The 23,245-nt window shown below is 37.4% G+C and overlaps 2 protein-coding genes across 10 annotated transcripts in view; one reads left to right on the top strand and one right to left on the bottom strand.

Annotated features, from left to right (window-relative positions):
- Positions 1-22,992, top strand: part of LOC108973727 (bcl-2-related ovarian killer protein) — a 41,445-nt gene extending 18,453 nt beyond the window's left edge. For 8 of the 9 annotated variants that reach the window (XM_018941223.1, XM_018941240.1, XM_018941214.1 and 5 more), the window contains 4 exons: positions 21,057-21,295; positions 21,365-21,511; positions 21,571-21,879; positions 22,723-22,992. In XM_018941223.1, the coding sequence (XP_018796768.1) occupies positions 21,065-21,295; positions 21,365-21,511; positions 21,571-21,879; positions 22,723-22,887 (852 nt within the window). In that variant the 5' untranslated portion in view covers positions 21,057-21,064 and the 3' untranslated portion in view covers positions 22,888-22,992. Of the gene's footprint in view, positions 1-20,761; positions 20,982-21,056; positions 21,296-21,364; positions 21,512-21,570; positions 21,880-22,722 lie in introns of those variants that run through there. The other variant, XM_018941245.1, reaches the window with a different exon arrangement.
- On the bottom strand, positions 14,182-17,141 carry LOC108973722. The gene is made up of 4 exons (XM_018941168.1): positions 16,698-17,141; positions 15,159-15,818; positions 14,930-15,102; positions 14,182-14,871 (listed from the first exon to the last, which is right to left on the bottom strand). Exons 1-4 carry the CDS (start codon positions 17,090-17,092, stop codon positions 14,270-14,272), a joined length of 1,830 nt encoding a protein of 609 aa, XP_018796713.1. The 5' UTR covers positions 17,093-17,141; the 3' UTR covers positions 14,182-14,269.
- Positions 22,993-23,245: the final 253 nt, after the last annotated feature.

Genomic DNA, 23,245 nt, shown 5'->3' with positions numbered 1-23,245 from the left:
CAACATTGCATATAAGGTTCTATCCTGCAAAACTTATACGGCTGCGTAAGCTGACGTTGAGCGACACTAAAAGCTCCGTCAGAATCGGGAAGAACCTCTTAGAGCCGTTCGATACCAAACGAGGTTTCAGACTTGGCACTCACACAGTCATAGCTTTGAAGTTGTAGATAATTTCGTCTATCTTGGAACCAGCGTAAACACCCCCAACAATGTCAGCCGAAAAATCCAATGCAGGATAACTCTTGCCAACAGGGGCTACTTCGGACTGAGTAGGCAATTGAGAAGCAAAATCCTCTCTCGACGAACGAAAACCAAACTCAATATGTCACTCAAAATTTCCGTCCTGCTAAATGGTGCAGAGGCTTGGACAATGTCAACAACGGATGAGTCGATGTTGCGAGTTTTCCAGAGAAAAGTTCTGCGAAAGATTTATGGTCCTTTGCGCGTTAGCCACGGCGAATATCGCATTCGATGGAACGATGAGCTGTACGAGATATACGACGACATTGACATAGTTCAGCGAATTAAAAGACAGCGGCTACGCTGGCTAGGTCATGTTGTCCGGATACTCGAAAACACTCCAGCTCTGAAAGTATTCGACGCAGTACCCGCCGGGTGAAGCAGAGAAAGAGAAAGGATCTGGCTACGCTTGGAATATCCAATTGACGCCACGTAGCGAAAAGAAGAAACGACTGGCGCGCTGTTGTTAACTCGGCTATAATGGCGTAAGCGGTGACTACGCCAATCAAGTACTTATAAATACAAAGTTTTAGTATTTTAATAGCCCGAAAGTGTTTACAATTTCTTTTTTTTTGGATGTATGAATTTTCATATATTTAGTTGCATGTTTAGTAGAGCAGCATTTTGTATCGGCAGTAAATTGCACACATTCTTGCCCTCATAAAAGGCCGGTTTTATGGGATTTTTTAATTGACTGCGAACTGATGCTTTTTGGCGTTGTTACTACGCGTCACTTACAGTGGCTCACTTTAAAATTCCGATTAATCTTGCAAAAATGTCTTTCTTATCGATATTATTTAGAAATAAGACCAGTAGAAACTCTTAAATTCACTAAACTTGGAAAAACTTTGAATCGCAACTTGATATTAGATCAGTATAAATATTTGAAACAGAATAGAAATTTTCTTAAATTTATTTATAAACTGAAGGATTTTTTAATGTTTATAGTATATAATTTCTTACAACAATGCCGTGCCGTTGTTTTACCATATATGTGTTCTAAGACCAAAGCGATCACTTCAAACGATAAAGATTATCTTCTTACCTTCTGAATAAAAGTTTCTGCAAAATTAAAAATACTTCTAAAAATAAACGTTATTTTGATATTAAGGTATTTGTCGAAGTAAACCGCAAAGGTTGCGTTTTGAAGAATAAAATCAAAGCATGGATTTTCTTTCCGTCTGGAACCATTTAAGTAAGGTTACATACCAACAGCTTGTAAAGTGCTGTCAAGAATTGTCAAGAAAGGGGCCTGTAGATTCTAATGCATCCTTCTTATAGTACGGACTACTGCCTTTTTCTGTCTATGGCGAATGACTTTCTTGTAAAAAGTTCTAAAGAAAAGCTTATGAAAATCAACTTCCCAGTTATTTTATGAATTGCTTCAGTTGCACACATAATGAATATTTTTTTAGTACACCTTATATGAATTTAATAAAATTGATAAAAGGATATCATGAATTTAGGCAACACTATTTTTTGATAAAAAAAAAAAAATGACTGATACCAAAAAGTTACCCCAGCGCGACTTTTCGCTGCTCTCAGACCTTAGCTATAAATAAATGATAATAGCCGAAACTATATGACTATAATCGGTGTACTGCTCTCATTAGTATATGTTGGTAAAAACTTTGTGACAATGTAGTCGACTTCTTTAGAACAATATATAGTTTTGAGTCAGCATTGTATACTTAATTAAATGCATTGTTAGTATATAAATGATCAGGGTGACAGGCTAAGTCGATTTGGGCGCACATGCCATTGGTTGTGGGCTATGGGTCCGTCGTTATATATACGAACTAGTCTCTCGGTGTTTGAGATATCGATCTGAAATTTTGAACCCCTCCTTTTCTCATCAAAAAGCTGCTAATTTTTCCAGATAGCTGATATCCGACCACTACGGCATATTGCTGCCATACAAACTGAAGATACAAAATTTTGTAAGGAATCTTTTGTATTTGTAAAGAGTGTTATAGCTACTCTGCAACCGAAATTGACGTTTTCTCTTGTTAAAAATATTTTGCAAGTGATCAGGTATATTCATTTATTTATTTTAACCACTGTATGCACATCCACACCAATGATGTGTGCATGCTAGCACAAAGGTGTATTATTAGTGTTACTATTGTTGTTTTCTTCACTTCAATATTTTATTACCTTTTCCCTCCGACATATTACAAAGCTAAATGAAGTGCTGATGATATTGTTAATATGTACTATATTGTATTTATGTGTACAAAAGAACATACATATAAGCGACTATAGTGACAACTACAGCTGTGCCTGCTACTGATATGCGGTTTGCGTAATTATATGGGCGAAGCTACTGTTTCATTAATTTTATTTCATTTTTCACCTGTGCACCGCGAGCAATAAAGAGCAACGCCAATTACACTAGTATGAAAACTTTGCCTGTGCAAAATTACCCATGAAAAAAGTAAACAATTCGAAAAGTTATGCCTTTGCTGACGGCAGTGTCAAGGTGCTCGTTTGCACAGATACACATCCATACATACATACATATACACAATTATGTACATATGTATATAGATATGAAATTTAGGTTACGAGCAAGCACACGAACTCATTCGATCACCGATAAGTCAGTCGATTTTTTCTTAATTTCTTTGCGCTTTTTTATTTTTTATTTCAAACCGCTCTCAATGCACGTGGTAAAAGTCAAAAAAATCCACTGAAATCAAAGCTTAGCTATATTTATATTTGTTATCGATATTTTTATACTTGAATGACATATTCATTCGCTTGCCAGTAATTTTTATTTTCTTAGCATGAAACATTAATTAGTCGAGCTGAGTTGATTTAGCCATGTCCGTCTGTCTGTCTGTATATATACGAACTAGTCCTCAGTTTTTAAGATATCGTTTTGCAATATTGCAAACGTCATTTTCTCTTCAAAAAGCTGCTCATTTGTCGGAACTTTCGATATCGGACCACTATAACATATAGCTGGCATACAAACTGGACGATCGGAATCAAGTTCTTGTATGGAAAACTTTCACATTTCACAACGTACATATTTTCAAAAGTTTGCACAAGTTATTTTCTAAAGCAACAATGTAATCTCCGAAGAAATTGTTCGGATCGGATTACTACAGCATATAGCTGCTATACAAACTGAAGACATAGTCACTAAAAGAAATGCACCCGTGAAGGGTATATTAGCTTCGGTGCAGCCGATGTTAACACCTAATAACTTTCGATTTAACTTTACTTAACCTCAAAAACAGCTTATTGGTAAGTCTCTAACCAAATTCATGCACATAACTGTCATGGTGTAATCTAATTTACTGTCATTAAACACAGTTTAGCACTTAATAAAATTATATTTTTGTGTAATTTGACAATCACAGTGCTAGAGCTGTTAGAATAAAAAGTGAGAAATTGTAGCATAAATTAAGCGAAACATGAGCTTTAAGCCGCAAAATACACAGTAATTTGCAACTGACAGCTCCACGCGCCGCGCAGTCCGATCAAATGCCGCAAACAAATGAGCTGATCAGCCACAGAGCAATAGAGAACGAGAATAAAAAATGTAAATAGTAAACAATTTTATACAATACATTCAAATATGTATTTACATACACACATTTTTCCATTCAAAGGTGTGCCAAAGCGTTGGAAACATTTTTTAAAATTATCTGAGCTCTCAGTATAACGGCTACACCAGAACAAATCAACCGCTAAGATTCAATTTGCAAAATATCCATTTCCAACCAATCGTGCAAATGCAAAAAACCATAAAAACAAAATGCAGCAACACTGGTAAGCTGAAAATATTTAAGTAAAAGTGTTAAGTGGCATTTTTCAGCCACATGGTTTGCTAGCAATTCGTTACTCATCGGTGGCTCTCGGCATACGAGTAGAAAATAATCGCTGTAGTAATTTTAATTGCATCAAACATGTTGTTGTTGCAGGCAAATCGTATATATCACAAAGACTGCTGTCAATCACATTTTATCACGTTTGCTCTCAACCGACTGCCACTAATGATGGATGTTGGTATGTGCATTTCCACGAACAGAGTCGCCAAAAGAAAATCTCAAACAGGGGTAGGCTAATCCTAACGTTCATATTGGTTGAATTCAGCTCGCTAAGAAATGTAAGCTAAGTATGTTTATACTAATATTTCATTTAAGAATGATAGAAAATGAGACTGCGACAATTACGATCCTTTACTTTTTTGAGAGCATTTGACAGGAAAGTATTGTTTACAATTATTATCAAAATTTAAAAGCTCGTATCATTTATGAGTCAATTGGTACAAATGGTGTGAGAGACAATAATATACCCGATGCCGACTTCGTTTAATTTCACACAAATTGCTAATTAATTAAAAACTTTTCACTACTATCAAGAAAATTTTTTCCGAAAAAGCTTTAATAAAGTGCTATTTGCTTTAATGTCTCGCGCTTAATATAGATATTTTATTTCTTACATATAATATATTTATAGTAAACACATACAAATATGTATATTAGTATTATGACTCTCCAAAATTGGAGATCAAAAGCGGGTCAGGGGTGGAAAAGAGAAAAAGTGGATTATCCTTGTTTTTACTGGGAAATACAAAAATCCCACCTTGGAGACTTCTCTTAATTAATAGGACCACAGCAATTACCATACGGAAGAAAGAGTAAACGAGGGCAGCAATGCCATATATGGGTGTAGACAGATGCTCGGCACAACTTGGAGGCTTTCTCCTTCTCATTCAGTGGTACTACACAACGATTGACTATAAAGCCAATTCTGCTTATGATGAAGTAGTGTGGTGGACGAGCTTACAGAAATCTGCTTACCAAAAGCCAATGGAAAGAGTTCAGAAGTTTGCTGTGCCGCGCATAACGGGAGCTTTTAAGCCACTCCAACTATCGATGGATCACTGGCTGCAAGTGAATTTACATATGGAACCTTCGGGCATAACATCGAATACATGATCCCACTTTTCAATTGGGAAAGAAGGTTCAGAGTAGAAGAATATAGTTGGACTTAATTTAGTCAGCTGCGCACAACATATTAAAACATATAGGATGGTTCGAAAATGGAGGATGGAATTGTTGTATACTGTCCAGAGCTAGGCAAAAGGCAGCTTTGAAGCTGCTGGAGGTCTTTGCTATCGGAAAATCCGCGAAGCTTTCTCTATTGAATCAGCGGATAGCCAAAACAGCTATCACGGCTTTGACCCCGCTTCGCACATCGGTCAGAACTGTTTTAAAAGGCAGGGTAGCAGAACAGAATATCGCCAGAAGAAAGTAAATTCACTTCTACTGAATGCCAGATCACTAGCACATCGATAGCAATGAGACAGAGGACGAGATTGCCAAGACAGGTGTACGCGCCCGCGCTGGTAAGGCTACACTTTAAACATTTGGGACCCCCACGGTATGAAATACTGGAAGAGGCAGTGATAGTGAGACACAGTGTTTCGGTTCAAATACAGGAGTCCTAAAGGATGACTATTCTTCATGGACTTTGTAACGGAACTCAGTCTTGTAACGCAAAGAACCAAAACTGGTCTATGCGTGGACAATTAGCTTACCACACTATTCTAGCATAATTATAGATCTATACCAGTGTAACGCATGAAAAATTAGGCGTGAATTTTTTAAGAAAAAAAGATTTTAAATAAAAAAGAGCAATATCGGTCAATGATTCGATTATGTGGTTTGGAAAGAATGGCGCGCAGTGAAATCAAAGAGCACGTAGCCGCATACGTGAAACTTTTTCTTTGTACTATGATTAAAAATTGATGCCTCATTCCATTCAGCCTAAAATTTTGCTCGAATGGGTCACCGAGGAGGTAGAAATTTCAGAACTTTAAGTATATATCTTAAAAGAGTAATTCATACAAAAACAAGAAAAAACGTTAACTTCGGCTGCACCGAAGCTAATATACCCTTCATAGGTGCATTTCTTTTAGTAACTATATGTTCAATTTGTATGGAAGCCATACGCTGTAGTAATCCGACCTGAACAATTTTTTCGGAGATTACATTGTTGCTTTAGAAAATAATCTGTGCAACCTTTTGTGAAAATACATTGTGAAATATAAAAGTTTTCCATACAAGAACTTGATTCCGATCGTTCTGATCGAAATTTCAAAAGGATATCTTAAAAACTGAGGGACTTGTTCGTATATAAACAGACAGACAGACAGACGGACATGGCTAAATTCACTCAGCTCAACATACTGATCATTTATACTATATATGCTTTATAGGGTCTCTTCCTTCTGGGTGTTACAAAATTCGTGACAAACTCAATATACCCTGTTCATGGTATAATTAGTTAATCAAGATTAAACTGACGGGGCATTTCTCTTTTATACCCAATACCACTGATTCACGTAATCCTAGAAAATTGTACTGAAATTCGGTCCCCAATATTGCTTTTCTTTCCACAGAAGAGTGGTAAAGCTGCAAGGTGGACAGAGACGCAGGGATAAGCATCTCCACACTAGATAATCGAGTGAAAGTGAAAAAATGCCTTGATTTCTTACTGGATCTGACAACTTACATATTCTACGTTAAATGGGTTCCAGAACATAGTGATACTCTTGGTAATTGTGAATCATAGGAACTGGCCACAGCGGGCATCAACGTACAATTAGACTCCAGTAAAGCAAAATGTGTATGCCTCTGTCCATTTGTAGATATTTAATCGACAAACATGTTATATACAAGTATGTATATTAACTCGACATGCAAACAAACGTGGCGTCGAATGGACTAGTCTGAGAATTCTAGTATTTGTGCTAACAATTCACTGTCTAATTGGCAGAAAGGCCAGTAGACTAGAAACACCATTTCAGGACTATTGTAGAAGCTGTCTGGAAGTAGACGAAGAGGATACTACAAAACGTCTTTTATGTGAATGCATATGTAATATCGAACGAAGTTGCACAGATAAAACTTTTTGTACTGATAAACTTCATGAGAAGTAAGCGGTGGTTTAGAAAAACCACAATATACATAATGAGGGGTTTTAAATCCAGTGGTTTCATAATGGGTTTACTAAAGGCCTAGGTACTAAACGCTATGTTATATTAATATTATAACATAGTCCCATGCATAAGTGAATTTCCCGCCGTTATCAACTTCCCATCACTAACGGCTGCGTCCAAATATGTCGAAAACATGAATATTTTCAACTTCAAAGTAAATGAAAACACTACCTAAATATAATATTAGTTATTGCGACAATTTGTTGTCGTTAGATCATTTACGAGAGCTCCACCGTAAATGGGCACAAGCTCTGATGATCGTGTATTAATTTCTTGGCATATGATTGACGCCACTAACCAAAAGTAGACGGACGCACTCAATACTGGCGTCCTAAAAAAGCGCAAAGTGCAAATGTCTGACGTGTTACCACCAACTAATTCGAACTGTGCAAAATATAGTGTAAATTAGCAGCAAAAGAAATTGCTTGAACTTATCTAGGAGTTATTATTATTGTAGCAAGTGGCGAATTACTAACAAGCATTAAGGCATTAAGTTTTGGCGCACATAACCCGCTTTTAAGGACGGTCACAGATGTTATCGCTTGTTAGCATTCTCGTTTTTTTTTTAGTTTTATGTAGACACTGAGGACAAACGTGCCGATCCTATTAATTTCGCATGCCGCAGAGCATTAATAACAGGTAAAGTATGTACTGGACTTATAAAAAGCGCGCACATACTTTTGTTTAGTCGCCTCGATTGTTGCCTTGGTGGAGTTGTGGCGGTGCGGCTAGATAAGCATAAATATGCCGGCTGTGTTGTTGTTTTATTTTTCACTCACTAACGTCATATGTGTAATATTCGAGCAGAATTTTTAATTAATTTTTATACTCTAGCAACCCGTTGCTACAAAGTATTATAGCTTTGTTCACGTAACGGTTGTACGTATCACAGAAAAGTAAGCGAGATAGATATAGGTTCATGAATACATAAATGATCAGGACGACGAGACGAATTGAAATCTGGTTGACTGTCTATCTATCCGTCCGTCTGTGCAAGCTGTAACTTGAAACTGAAATTAATACATCCTGATGAAACTTGGTACACATGTTACTTGACAAAAAAGTAAGGCGGAGTTCGTAGATAGGTGTAATTGGACCACTGCCAAACCCACAAAACGCCATTTACCGAAAACATATAAAGTGCCAAAAAGTATGGGATATACAATTTAAAATTATAGAAAATCCTATTCTGGTAATAGTACCTCTCTGTATTCTAAAAATTTGCTGAATCCGGTAAATACGTGAGTAATCTCATTAAAAATGAGAGAACACATTTCACTCATAAAAGTGCATCTTTGTGCCTAAAATGGATGAAATTGAGCGAAAATTAATTCTGGTATTAGTAATATGGGGATATATTACTAATACCAGAATTAATTTCGAACATCCGGATGGAATTTTCTTCATATGATTTGTGATTGTATGTTAATGAAATCCAGGGAAAATTTTTTTTTTTTTTTTTGAATGTGACATGTTAATGTATGTAGTGTTGGCAAAAATAGATAAAATTAGGACAATACTCCCACCAATATTTTCGTCAAGGAATTTCTCGGACATTCATTCTTGTAAGTTGCAAGAATATAAAATGTTCGGTTTCACTCGAGCTTAGTCTTTTCTTACTTGTTATTATTGATATCGCGTAGATATTTATTGCTGATTTCTAAGCGGATTTTATTGGCAAATGATTTATTTATGAATGAGTTGATGTAGATTGACAAAGTTGTTGCAAATACGTAAGAATACTGAAGTGTGCGATAAATAGAAACAATAAAAAAATCATAGTAATGCGATAGTATAAATAGTACACTAGCATGAGTCTTATACACTGCTAGTTTGAAGGATACGGGTTTGTCACCCTTTTTATTTCAATCGAAGTACAACAACGAAGTATAACAGTTACATACCGGCGGAAAGCCAAGTCTCGTTTATTAATACTTGGACATGTGAAAGATCTAGGTTAAGTGCATGGCACACCCGTGGATGAAAAATTGTTCCACCATTTCACGCCGAAGTCAAATCGACAGTTATCCAAGTGAACTGTTGAAGGAATGCTTCAACGTCCAAGCCTCGGAAAAATGGCTTCAATTGAAAAAGAGAAAAATGTTGCCCTAAAACAATTCATCATGTCCCATTTTAATTAAAATTACAAAAAAATTTCCAAATTTAGTTTGGAAATGGTACCGGCTTGCAATTTTATTATGTCTCAAAGCAATACTTTTAAGCTGTAATATTTCTTAAAAGAACTTGATTTCGATCAGTGAGTTTGTATGATAGCTATATTCTATAGTAATTTCTCTGGAGATTGCACTATTGCCTTAGCCAATAATCTGTGGCAAATTTCGTGAAATAATATCTGCTGAAATGAAAAAGTTTTCCACAGAGTACGATCGCTCACATTGTAATGCAGCTATGTGCTATAGTAGTTCGATATCGGCTGTTTCGACAAATGAACAGCTTCTTGGAAAGAAAAGGACGAATGCAATAATTCAGATCGATATCTCAAAAACTCATAAAGTAGTTCAAATACAGTTGCAGTTGAAAATTTTCGTTAAAACGAGAAAATAAATTGATACCTGTAATTGAATTCAAAATCTGTGGTGATTTCCTAAGCCATCATTGCAAGAGGTGAGTATAAAAGCAAGGTAAACGTCAGATATGCACTCTACACCTAGATACTACCTTCCAAGGGCAAGGCATGACGCAGGAGTCAAATTGATCTATATGTGGCCTCTATACCCATTAAAGAAAGAGAGTCCAACAATGGTGCACATTAAATAGAAATAAAATCGTATAAGGTGCGTGCACTCGCTTCGCATGAATAATTTATGCGCGCGTTGTAGCTGTGGACCAATTAAACATTGTGGCATTTTAATAAACACAATATTAGGAAAGGCAAATACAAAACTAAAACAAGCAGACCATTGTGACTTTAAAAAGAGAAGTAATAAATAAAAACGATACCGACAATTGCAACTCTATGCACTACAAGGCAAAACAATGTCGGGAAGTTATTCGCTCTGAACATGGAGCTCATGAATGAACTCATATAAAAGAAGTGAACACCAAGTTAACAGTTATTTATAGACATGCAACTCCGAGTATGTGGTGTAAAGTACTTGAATGAGCTCTGGATTCATTAATTCATTCTAAATAAGCAGTGCGCGCAACAAATGTGCGAAAGAGGCATTTACAATTACAACATTATAATATAAATCAAATCAATACAGGTTATGTGCAGCTGAGTAAATGGTGACTTTTGTTACGTCCAGCGTAAAGTAGTGCGACACTCTGATAGTGAAGTGACAAATCTCTTTGAAATTTATTAAAACTGTTTTAGTAGCGACCTAGCAGTATAACTGTGTTATAAAAAAAAATTGCTTTAGTTATTTAGAAAGCCTGGATATCCAACTTAAAACTTCAAGAAGCATCATTTTTGAATACAACTTTCATTTATATATATCACGAAGAAAAATTAAAATTCGAGTTTGTTTCATGTATGGGTTATCTACTGTAAATATTTTTTAAATATTAAAAGTTGTCTAACCATAGTCACATGTATGTATTTTGTAAAGTTTTTGTAAAGTTTTTGACTTTACGCTGTATTAAAATTCAAATTGCTCCTTTTACTTGGATAACAATTGTCTGGCTAACATACAACTACTCGACAAAATCATGTTGCCTGCCAAGTAACGTAACTATCCGTCTGACGAGTTTGTTGGTTAAATAATTGACATTGACAACAGTTGAAAGTCAGCTGTGATTTATTTTATTGAATTGAGTGTTATTTATCGTTTATGTATGTATTTAGCATTACTTTTGCATTTAAAGTGTTCAAATGGCTTTTGATTAAAGCAAGCCATTAGCATTTATTTCAATTATCTAAATAAATAAGTATTTTAGAGTCATTGATCGAAATCAGAAGTCATACAATTTTAAAGACAATTGATTTAAAATAAAAAGAAATATAAATTATATATAAAGACATACATTTATGGAGGTGTTTAGTAACTATCGATGAGCTGTTATAAAAAAAAAATTTTGTTCCGCATCCCATGGTTTACTACGAAAAGTTTTTCTAAGCTTTTGGAAAAGCGTTTCTATTAGACTGATATAGCGATATAGAATCAATCGAAATACAAACGTATATCCTAGCAAAGAAATTTGAAAAAAAAATAATCATGTAATATTTCGATTATTTAGATATTCAAGATTGTATAATAGTATTGGTACCAGTTAATTATCCGCCATTGTTTTACTTTTTGAATGACGACAAGGATAAAACGTGTGACGAGGACTGCAAGGAGTTACGAAAATTTTTATTTTTGTTTTTAATTTATTATTTTTACTCTTGAAATATGAATAATAGAGGTTATAGCCGAGCTTAGAACAGCACGCCAGTAGTTCTTCCATTTCGCTGTTTGACGCCAATTGGCGGTCCCGTGTGTAGCCAGGTTCTTCTCCACCTGATCTTTTTAACGCAGTGGAGATCTTCCTCTTCCTTTGCTTCAGATCTGGATTGTTTTGGGCCATAATATATCAATATCATCGGCGTACGCCAGCAGATGTACACTCTTATAAAAGACAATGAGACTTATCGATTCAGCTCTGCAGCTCAAATTATTTTCTCCAAAAGTAGATTGAAGAATTCGCACGATAAGGAGTCACCTTGTCTAAAACCTCGTTTGGTATTAAATGACTCGGAGAGGTCCTTCTCGATCCTGACGGAGCTTTTGGTGTTGCTCAACGTCAGTTACACAGCCATATTAGTTTTGCGGGGATACCAAATTCATACACATGTGGCACAACGGGGGGATAAGGCTTTAAAATTTTTTTTTCTCATTTTTTTTTCTAAACAATCAATATGTCGAGAATATTGTGTACAAAATTTTGTGTCAATTATAGTCAAGCTAACGGAGTTACAGCGTTTTAAACGACCGTCCGTGATACCTGACTTTCATACCTGCTTCAAACTTCAAACCGATTTTCCCGAAAACTTTATTTTTGAAGTTCGTGAAGGTACTCTCTTTTTCGTGCTGTGAAAAACAGCTTTGAAATCGACGAAAAGATGATGTGTGTCGATCCTCTTTTCACGGAAGGTAGGCAGTCTGCTTTCTCTCCACTACGACAAGGCACTCCTCATCGTATCATCTAATCTTTTGCATTTTCCAAAAACCAATGGTTTCGTTGGCAGCTATAGGTAAGGAGCTTGTTCCGCAGTTCCCTTATACCGAGTTGTTGACGAGTGCTCACAGAGAGCAGGAGTGCAAGTCGAGTAGAAAATCGTTCGGCTGTCTGTTGTGAATACAGCTTCTTGATGTCTAACGTTTCCTGTGTTTGTTGATGTGTGTTTTTTCCGCATAGAGGCGGGTGTGTACCTTGGTTGCAATAAGATAGTGGTCCGCGTCGATATTAGAACCTCGGAGCTTACTCACGTCTAAAATACGGGAAACGTGTCTTCTATCACAACACGATCGATCTGGTTCGTAGATTTTCGATCCAGTGAAAGCCAGGTAGCTTCATGAATTTTGATGTTTCCTATGCTGGAATCTAGTACTACAGATAAACATATCTCGAGCCCCGGCGATGTCGATCAGCCTCAACCCATTTGAGATGCTTCATTTTGGACGCTGAACTTACTACCCATTGTGCCAAAGATACCCTTTTTGTGAAGTACAATTTTGACATCGTGGAGAGCCAGCTCTCATAGGTGCACTCCAAGCGCTCATAGACGACATTTTTGGTCACATCGTCTTTTTCTTTCGTAGGGGCGTGGGATATGTTGACGAATTTCGTACTTGAAGAATTTCGCTTTGATGCGGATTGTAGCTAGACATACATTCACCAGGAATCTCACACCGAATTTGCGATCCTTTTAATGGTCACTGCAATAAATACCACAAGGACTTACTTGTCTCACTCCTTGTCCCGTCCATTGTACTTCTTGTACGGCTGTTGTGTCTTTTACTTTTACGAAGATATCAACCAACTTGGAAATGGCGCCTTCCCATTTAAAAGGACCAGACATTCGAGACGCATGCTCTTAAATCGTTATCCTTAATGCGTTTGCCGTGGTCATCATCCAAAGGGGGATTTCACATTCGAGACTGCTATTTCATATTCATTGGAGGTGTTTTTTTTTCGTGGCGCTTTTCACACATAGCGCCAATCCTGGCGAGGTATAGTTCCCCTTCTCACTTTAGCTCGCCTTCAAACGGATTTTCTGTGGCTTTCCAGAGAATGTCTTGTTTAAGACCGGCAGTCGGTCACTTCCAAGTGAATGGCACTCAGAGAACTATCCTCACTTGCGTAAACTTCTACACATAACTCCATCCTCCAAAGATATTTACTTGAAAAAGTTTTCCATTCAAGGACATAGTTCATCGTTCAGTTTGTATGGCAACCATATGTTAAGTGGTCGGTGTGGGATATTATGCTGATCATTTCAAAGTCATTAAAAAAACGCTGGTTCGAAACCAGTCTTTGACAACTAGTCTCTTTGTCAAAGTTGTCCGGTATGATCCACAGAACATTTTACGGTTCTAAAAAAGCAAGATAATATTGTGGTATCCAACCATATATCTTGATTAACGATTTCTTGATCTCTAAGGGACATATCGAACATTGTATTTGCTGTATATATGTATTGTGTAAATATGGTTTGTAAATACTTTGGAATGTTCATTCAGAATTATAATTTAATTAATTTTTTATAATAACCTGAAGCTGATATTAAATTACTGCGTACTGATTAGAAATTAATTAATTATCAAATTTCACTGCGGTATTAAATAAGTTTGTAGAAATATTTATTACTATTTACATATTAAACATATTTTTTATATTTATATACATATATATTAAAAAATCTTAATTTTAAAATTTTAAAATTCATAAAATGATTGTTATGATAAATTAATACAGTGAACTCTTTTAGGTATGAGCTCTCGACTATGAAAAAAAATACTTGGTTTGTTTAATTTGTACCTCCATTTAGTAAATGTAAATACATCATTTTGAGAGTTTCACTGCCGCAAAAATACCTAGTCCAGTGAGTGCCAAAACGAAGCCTACAGCAGAAATTATTTTCAATGCATTCATCTCTACTAGCATACCTTTATGTTCTCTTTCCCTTACAGAACTAGATACATGCTCGCTTCCTAGTTTCACGTCTGAGCTTTGGCTTGCATCGTTCGGTGAATCTAGAAGCTCCTTGGCCTCGTCATTTGGCAGCATAACCCTGAAGGCAATGCGAGATATTTCCGATACTTCGTTGCCATTAGCAGCTACCACTGTATGGCGTTTATGGCGCCACAAATTGGTTACGGGGCTGCAATTGCTAGCGTCCACATGGCAATCACGCTCTTCCAAACAACCAGTAATGCGCATGGATAAAACGAGCTCATCACCGCTGCGCATGCCTTGGAACATGACTGCCTTGAAAGTCAAACGATGACCGAGCGGTGGATCGTAACTCGGCGGCTGTGTGCAAACGCTTTGCATGGATGGATTTATGCAACCTTGTTTTGTGACGAGAGCAACGTTGTTGAGCAGCTCACCGGTTGCGGAGATGCGTTGCACATGCACATCCGTTAATTTAGTAGAATTCCAACCTGTGGGATGTTGAAAATTGTATTGAGTAATATTTTAAGTACTAAATCTGTCGATTACCGTCGCCAGCAATAGCATGCGCCCGTAACAGCAACTCCTCACCGAGCAGTACAGCGCTGTGTGTGTCCAAGTGACGTGTGAAACCGTTATCGGTACGTCGAAACAGCTCTACATGCGTACGAAAGGGTAACTGGGTGCCGCCGTGCGCATAGGTGCCCAGACTGCGCGCTTGCCTGCAATATTAATGGCGTTTTGTGAAATTTTCTTTTAACTCAGCACCTCTACTTACAACTCATTGGAGACGCTCACTTTAAGCGCATGCGTCTTGACCGCCACACGCTCCTGCGTCTTGCAGTGTAGTGTCAGTATGCCATCCGCACTTGTACGCATGCCACGTATGGTGGGAAAGCGCAGACGCAGACATAAATCATTGCCGCAAGCATGTACGCCGCACTTTTCAAAATCTTCCGCCGCAATGTCGGTTACAACGTAACTGCGCGACAATTTCAACTCACAACGCTTATCTGTCGAATCGTTGTCGACTATTGGCGCTGCGCCTATAAAACTATCCACTTTAAGCACAGCGCGAAAGTAACCACTATTGTGTTGCATGCAACGCATTTCGTGTACACTTAGACGTAGAGTATTGGGAGTAACAGCGGCATCGAGCGCGCCGTCATCCTGCGGCAAGTAGGCGGGTGCAGGTGTAGATACTGGCGCATGTGTGGGTAGCTGAAATGGCGGACCCGCAGGCACATTATAATCATAACCCGGTGCGGCTGGTTGTAGCGCAACGGGATCATTAATGGCCGGTGCTTGCGCAGAGGGAAGAATGTCAGGCGGATCAATCACCACAATAGGATCCGGACGCATAGTTGTAGTGCTGGTGGTTGTAGTAGTCGTCGTCGGAATGAAAATGGATGTGGGACGTGGGTAAAAGTATCCAACGCTATAGAAATGTGAGACATAAGAAGTTGATTAAAGAAAAAATAGTTGTTCAGTTTGATTGACATTACCAAGGTACAAATTTCTTGGTACAATTTCTACTCCTGGAGCTTAAATGACCGGTAGTAAATGTGAGTTAAACATTTTTAATAGATCGTTTCATGTTGGAGGCAGTTAAGCATAGAATTAAGGCTTTTGTCAAATTATTTTTTTTTTATATATGTATATATCTTATATTTTTTTACCTTTATGACTTTAATAGACGTCAAAAAATACTGTTAACGGAGAAACCCCCTAAACCTTCCATTAAATGTAGTTAATCGATATAGCCGACATCCCAAAACGTCCATAGGAGCTTATTGAACATATCATCCACAAAAAGCCTATATTATATGATATATATATTTGGTAGATTATTTGACGAGCTTATCGTTCTATTTCTGATGTGTGATTCGTTTCCGTTGATAGTTCAGTCTTAGTTTAACCCACCCATCGGGTGACGACTTCGATCTTTTGTGGGATAGTCCCGACCATTGAAACTGCTTTTCTTTTACCGATATAAGCGAAATAGTTTTTGATAATATAAGACTGATTGATGCAGTGGATACAAATATTTCGTGTTACGAATAAATATTTGTATAGAGCTGTTACTAGAAGACTTAAGTAAACTTTCTATTTAACAATTAACAAAGTTTAATTTGTTTTTGTAACAACCACACTGACTAAGTTCATAGAAGTCAGGATCAAAACTGATTCAATCAATATAAAACGGCGTATAAAACATTAGTTATCAACGCCTGCTCTCGCTCTTTTCGAAAATCACTTGTTTTAAATACTTCAAATACTTTCGAGTCTAGTTTCTAGTAACTGCGAACTCACTTACCCAAAACTAGGCGGTCGCTTCGATGCCTCAAAGTTTGGACGACCTTCTTCAGGTGTCAAATACTGATTTTGCAATGGAATAAAATTAATTCTGCCACCACTCTTGGCGACACGGTTCTCTACAATCTCGGGCAGCGTCAACTCGGTAGTGGAGGACGGTCGCACTGGCGCAACGGGTGAATTTGTTGATTGTGGCGGTGAAGCTGGAGCGGACGTGGGAAATGCGTCGCCCACTTGTGAGGGCGACAGCGCTGGTGGTACTGGATATAAACTAGGCACGGCGGGTTGTTGCTGCGAATAGTAGCCATAGTTGTCTGCGAAGAAATGTGAAATGTCCGCTTCGACGAGGACACAAAAGAAAAGCGCAAGCGCGATTTGGCTAAGATTGGAAGTCATTTCGGTATTTTGACTTTTGGTAAACTAATGACCTTTTCACACCATCGCTGGTTTTTATACACAAATCGAAATTCCAAATTAACATTATTTCCAAACCACGATTTTTGTTTTGATTTTGCATATTGTCAACAATTCTTTTTGTCGCATGTACAAATTTACTTTCATTTGCGATTAACGCATTGGTCGCATGATTGAGAATGAAACAGCCGTAAATGAGCAACACTGCAGTAGATGTGTTGTGGTGCGCTGTACGCACGTTTCTCGTGTTACACGGCGTAGGCGCATCTTTTCTGAAAAAGCGTTTTCGTAAGAGTTCACCGCATTTTATTGCGCTTTCTTTCGACACGATTTTCCTTACCCGACAATAAGAAATGTTTGGAGTACCGTTAATTGTTGAGAGAGGTTAGTATGACACTGATTTCAATTTCTCCATGGATTAGTAGTCGCTTCTGAGAGAATAAAGTAGAAAACAATGAACACGCGAAAAAATTTCAGTTTGCTGTAATTATTTTGTTGTTTCAAACATATTGAACATTGTTGGGAGTAATAATAAAAGACAGCGGTTACGCTGGCTAGGTCATGTTGTCCGGATGGACGAAAACGCTCCAGCTCTGAAAGTATTCGACGCAGTACCCGCCGGGGGAAGCAGAGGAAGAGGAAGACCTCCACTCCGTTGGAAGGACCAAGTGGAGAAGGACCTGGCTTCACTTGGAATATCTAATTGGCGCCACGTAGCGAAAAGAAGAAACGACTGGCGCGCTGTTGTTAACTCGGCTATAATCGCGTAAGCGGTGTCTACGCCAATCAAGAAGAAGAATATTGGATTGGGTTTTTGTTAAAGAGACGAGACAATTGTATTACATCTAAGCAGCGTATGACATTTAAGGGTGTTTGTTAGACATATGGGCTTCAAGAAGAAGTAAAGCACATATAACTTAAAGTATTTGTGAAGAATTCAGCTTTAGTTGTAGCGCCGTCTTTTTGGAACCAAACGTCGTCAACATCAACACTCTCCAATTCAGGCACGTCACTAATGATGGTTCAATAAAATTCGCCACTTTAATATTATTACCGATTTCAGAATGTGACGGCTTCTCAATAACGGCTTTTAGATTATCACTCAAAAATGACAATTTTGTTTATTAACATTCCCATTCAACCAAAAGTTTGCTTCATCGCTAAACTACATAAATGTTTTTGTGAAACTCGGGATCGGTGGCTATTTCGTTTTAGACCCATTCACCGAACGAGCGTCGCGCTTGATGTTCTTTCGGCGTCAATTCTTGCACGAGTTGGATTTTGTAATCCCGATACTTTTATATAACTTTCGCAAGGTGAAGGTTGAAATCCACGCATCCCATACCTGTAGTCAACCGGGCGAACGAGCTAGAGGCGTCATCTTTAGGAGGTTTTTGGTGTTACAAAGAACTGGTATAAAACTGTCCTACCTTCTTGACTTAATAACCAATCTAGCTCTACCTACTCACTAAACTATTATAATTCTTCACTTTACTCCTTATGTGATTCAAGAAAAATATATTTGAATTGGCATATAGATATATACTACTGTGATCAAATTGATAGGTGAATTTTTAATTTATACTTCGCGTGTTTTTTGAATCGGTAAATTTGTTTTTCTGTACGTCGGTAGTACTATTACTGACATCTATCCTAAATTTCACATTCATTAGTGTTTGAGATACGCGTCGTTTTTTAAGGCTCTGTAAGTGAATTCTTCGATTTTTTCTATGTCTTAATTTATTGAAAAAAGCAGTTCGATAATGCAACTTCGTGTAACTTCTGACTCAATTGATATAAAAGCTAAATAGAAAAAAAGGCTCTGATAGCCATTCCGATGGAGGCTTTTTCCAAATTTTATGATGACTATAAAATCCGTTGGCGTAAGTGTATTGCAGCGGGAGAGGAATACTTTGGAGGAGATGAAATAGAGAAATTCACCTTTCAATTTGATCTCAGTAAGTATGTACTATGTAGTTACATACATATTTGTCTTTATTTTTTTCAATCCTGAAGGTATTTAATTAACAAAGTAAAAACTTGGAAGATGCTTGCACGAATTCGCTTATACAAATTGGCGAGTGTTTGAAAGATTTACGAATTTTTATAATTTAATTTGGCACTGCAGCATACCAAACAAATCACTTTTGCGTTGACATCTCGTTTACAGTGACAACTACACATTAATGACAGCTCTCTTGTGAGCTAGCAGCACAGAGCGCTGTTTAAGGCTAAAGTGGCTGGCTGGAAGTGATGCTCCGGACGGAGGTTGATAAAGAGCAAACATGTTACTAAATTGGTATGCTGCACACACACATACACATTCAAATGTAAATGTGCAACTATATCCGCCAATAGTAGGCAACAATAATGCTTTGGTCATGTCATTATTATAGTTTTCATAGATACTGTTGCATGCCACCAGCTGTGCCGCACGCGCACCACAACAACCGACCAACATTCATTTGTTGTCCATTTTCGTCTTTACCAATCAATGCACGATAAATCCTCGAATTGCGTCACCATAAATGGGCGCCACAGCGACTTGTACATCTCAGGCATCCGGTCAGGGTATGCGCTATGCATTTCAATCACAACAACAATGGTAATCGGCAAACAGCACTTAATGATATTGGTTTTTTACATTCATTAGTTGTATTTATGATTATTTAGCATTAGTTTCATAATTTCGCAATGTATCATTTTTAATGACATCACCTCCTATCCTCTTGTCAAGTGTGCTCAACAAGAAAGCAACTTGTCTTTCGGATTTCTTTTGCGGCACTTGTCGTCTGACATTAGTGCGTGCGTTTGCGTTTTTTTAGCGTCTAACGTATGTCAACGTAATAATGTCATTACGGCAATAAATATGTACGAGGGTGGTGCAATACGTATTGAATTGTAAGTAACCAACAAATTATGGATACTTTCAAGTGGTTACAATTGACCACTAACGTTTTCTGGAGATCTGCAAAAGAAGCGGCGGTTTAGCAGGTGTGTTGTCATTGTGGAAGAGTACTATTTTATTCTGCAAATGAAGTATTCAATGGTGGTATAGATTAGAGTCCCAAAAAACTGGTTCAATCACCTTTTCGTCCGACAGGGCAATCTTACCTTCGTCGTTGTGTGAAGTCCACTGTTCCTTGTTTCAACAACAGTTACGCAACGACGAGTAAAAGTTTCAAATTGCAAGTAAACATCTTCAAACACTACTGTGATATGGTGTCACGTTTTCACATATTTTCTGGAGCATAGATCGCGGAACACGGCACTCAACGCGCTAAAGGCTTTGCTATGTCTAATATTTTATGTTAGTTGTTTTGAGATATCTAAATTACTGTCTTAGCTTCCGCGCGCACCTTCGATCAGTGGCCTGTCAATAGCAGGTAGTCGATTTTGTCGTATTTTTATAAAGTCCCCGAACAACACGCCCGCTTCTACATGTAGTAACAAACAAATCTAAGAAGACCTCTAGAAGGAGGAGGACACAATAAGAAAATTTTTCTTGCGATATTGGCAACATCGATTGGTGAGGCTAAGCTCCGTACGCCTTTGTAAGTTTATAAAAAATGAAAATAAAAATCAACCAATTGAAAGGATACATTGAAACAGGTACAATGGACTGTCGGCGCTACAGAAATAATTATGTTTCTCCTATGAAGCAAGAAAGTGTACAACTTGTAAACTGCCATATTATTTATTTGTATGCCAGCTACTCTTTAGTGATCTGATAATTTTAGCTGGCTACACATTCTTTTCCTTTAGAACATTTTTGTTAGGTTTCGTTAAGTCTATGATCTGTGGTTGATAACCGCCTGTGACTATAAGTGACTGTTTGGAAATCAACAAACAACGGGTTGGCGGGTCAGAGGTAGAAAAAACATATCCTAAATTTAAAAAAAAGCTCTTTAAAATTTATTTACAAATTGGTATTTTTTCCTTGCAGCATAAAACATGAACAATGATAACTTTGGCTTTCCCTCGCATGGAGAACGGCTGCTGCAGGCGCAGAATCGACGTAAATTTAGTTTTCCCGCAACATTAAGCTCTACCTCTTTATTGGAGGTGAATCAGAATATAACACGTCGACGCCTGAGCAATGTGAGCGATGTTGTCACAAGAAAATTGTCCTACACGATCGGCTGGAAGGCAACGCAAATACCCACACAGGATATCATATCACAGGTATGTATATTAAACCACATAGGCCCGTAAAAGTTTTCACTAAAAAATAAAGTTTCAAAATTTACCTAGGGACGTTGCATATGCGGTCAGTACATACGAAGACGCCTGCGTCGTTCTGGGTTGTTCAATAAAAAGTTGGGCTTTCAACGCATACGTAGTGTACTCGGCACTCCTTCGATGGAGATAGTGCGAGAGGTATTCCCAGCTGTGATGGTGGTAAGTGGATTCTATTGATATACTTTGCTTTTATACACCTCACATGTTTCCTTTGAAAGCTCGGTGACGAGCTAGAGCGCATGCACCCGCGTATCTACACAGGTGTTGCAAGGCAAATTTGTCGTGCACCAAGCGGTGAATTTCATTCAGCCGAAACGATTACATTGCTGTTAGGTGCCGTAGGTCGTGATCTGTTTCGTTCTGAAATCACATGGAGCAAAGTTATATCCCTATTTGCAATTGCCGGCGGACTTTCCGTAGATTTCGTGCGTCAAGGTCATCCGGAATATGTACCTAAATTGATTGATGGTGTGTCCGAGGTGATTGAAGATGAATTAGTGTCGTGGATCAATGAAAATGGCGGTTGGGTAAGTGCTTCATATTATTTAATACGTCTACCGTTTAAATTCTTTAAGAAAGCTTCAAACCAGTAGTTTTAGTTGATTCTTTTAAACTAAAGGTCGATTAGAACCGTTTACCTGTTTGTTTCACAAATGAATTCACTTGAAGAATATTTAATGAGTTGGAATCGGATTTAGTTTTAATTTCGTTCATTGCGTGTATGTCCGCCTGCCTATATATGCGATCTCTCATGTTTTGAGATTTGGTCTGAAATTTCGCACACGTTATTTCTTCGCTGTCTCTCGTTTTGTAGAAGTTTGAATGTGTTGCGCTATATATATATGTAAAGATGCCATTTCGTACAAAAAAACTTCGAAACTGCACTATCAACAATTAGACCGTTCTGAATCTGAGAGAAATTATGTTCGACGCCAGTCCATTCACATCAGCGTGGTTGGGAGCAGCTACCTATGAATATATGTCTTCTGCTGTATGATTCCCAGTTTTTTACCAATGCAGACTTGAATTTCAATGAGAGTCACATAACAAAATTGTCTTTAAAATAGCAAGAAGTTGTTAAACACAAGAGTATGTATATAAGTATTATAATTTTATGCAAATATAATGATTTTTTAATAAAGCTTTAATTTACCTTTCGTAAATATTCAGATCACAGTTTTTATGCCAAGCCAATATATGGAATTTAGCTATGATCAGCAATAGACAACTGTTGGGGTTTGTTTATATATCGGTCATATATAGATCGCCATCTTCCACCCATCAATATTCAATGAAACATTATGCTACTTATATTATCTTTATACAACACTAATGCTTTTAATAATTTCTTTATTTTCTTCAATTTGCAGCTTGGCCTCAACACACACGTATTGCCGGTGACAAGTAATTTTAGCCCATTGGAATGGACCACCATCATTATCGGTTGCATTTTCGGTTTATTTGTCCTATATATGCTATTAAGATTTATATTTTTCTATATAGTACCAAAAGTGTATCACCGCCTGACATCATAGCTAAGTTATATGTAGCTACGTAATTTCCTATTTTTATGTACGAGTAAGTGCCCATACTTCACTAATTTAGTTTTAATTGTACAAAACTATTAGATAATATTGTTTTAGCAAGAGATAAATAAATTCAATTATTTGGTTTTGTAAACACTATTGTTTATGGTATAAAATGTTGTTAAATGACATTTGTATATATGTTTAAAATTATTATACCCTGAACAGGGTATATTAAGTTTGTCACGAAGTTTGTAACACCCAGAAGGAAGGGTCGGAGACCCTATAAAGTATATATAAATGATCAGCATGTCGAGCTGAGTCGATTTAGCCATGTTCGTCTGTCTGTCCGTCTGTTTGTATATAT

This window comes from Bactrocera latifrons, unplaced genomic scaffold (genome assembly GCF_001853355.1).
Source record: "Bactrocera latifrons isolate USDA-ARS-PBARC rearing strain unplaced genomic scaffold, ASM185335v1 scaffold_110, whole genome shotgun sequence".
NCBI lineage: Eukaryota > Metazoa > Arthropoda > Insecta > Diptera > Tephritidae > Bactrocera > Bactrocera latifrons.
Note: the sequence above shows the minus strand (reverse complement) of the source record. Positions and strands in the feature narration are given on the sequence as shown.

Bases quoted from the DNA above. Each gene is read 5' to 3' on its own strand.
- LOC108973722 (XM_018941168.1), bottom strand. From the start codon at position 17,092: ATGACTTCCAATCTTAGCCAAATCGCGCTTGCGCTTTTCTTTTGTGTC. The intron at 15,819-16,697 runs GTAAGTGAGTTC...ACATTTCTATAG, and splicing joins AAGCGACCGCCTAGTTTTGG to CGTTGGATACTTTTACCCAC. The intron at 15,103-15,158 runs GTAAGTAGAGGT...TTAATATTGCAG, and splicing joins GTGAGCGTCTCCAATGAGTT to GCAAGCGCGCAGTCTGGGCA.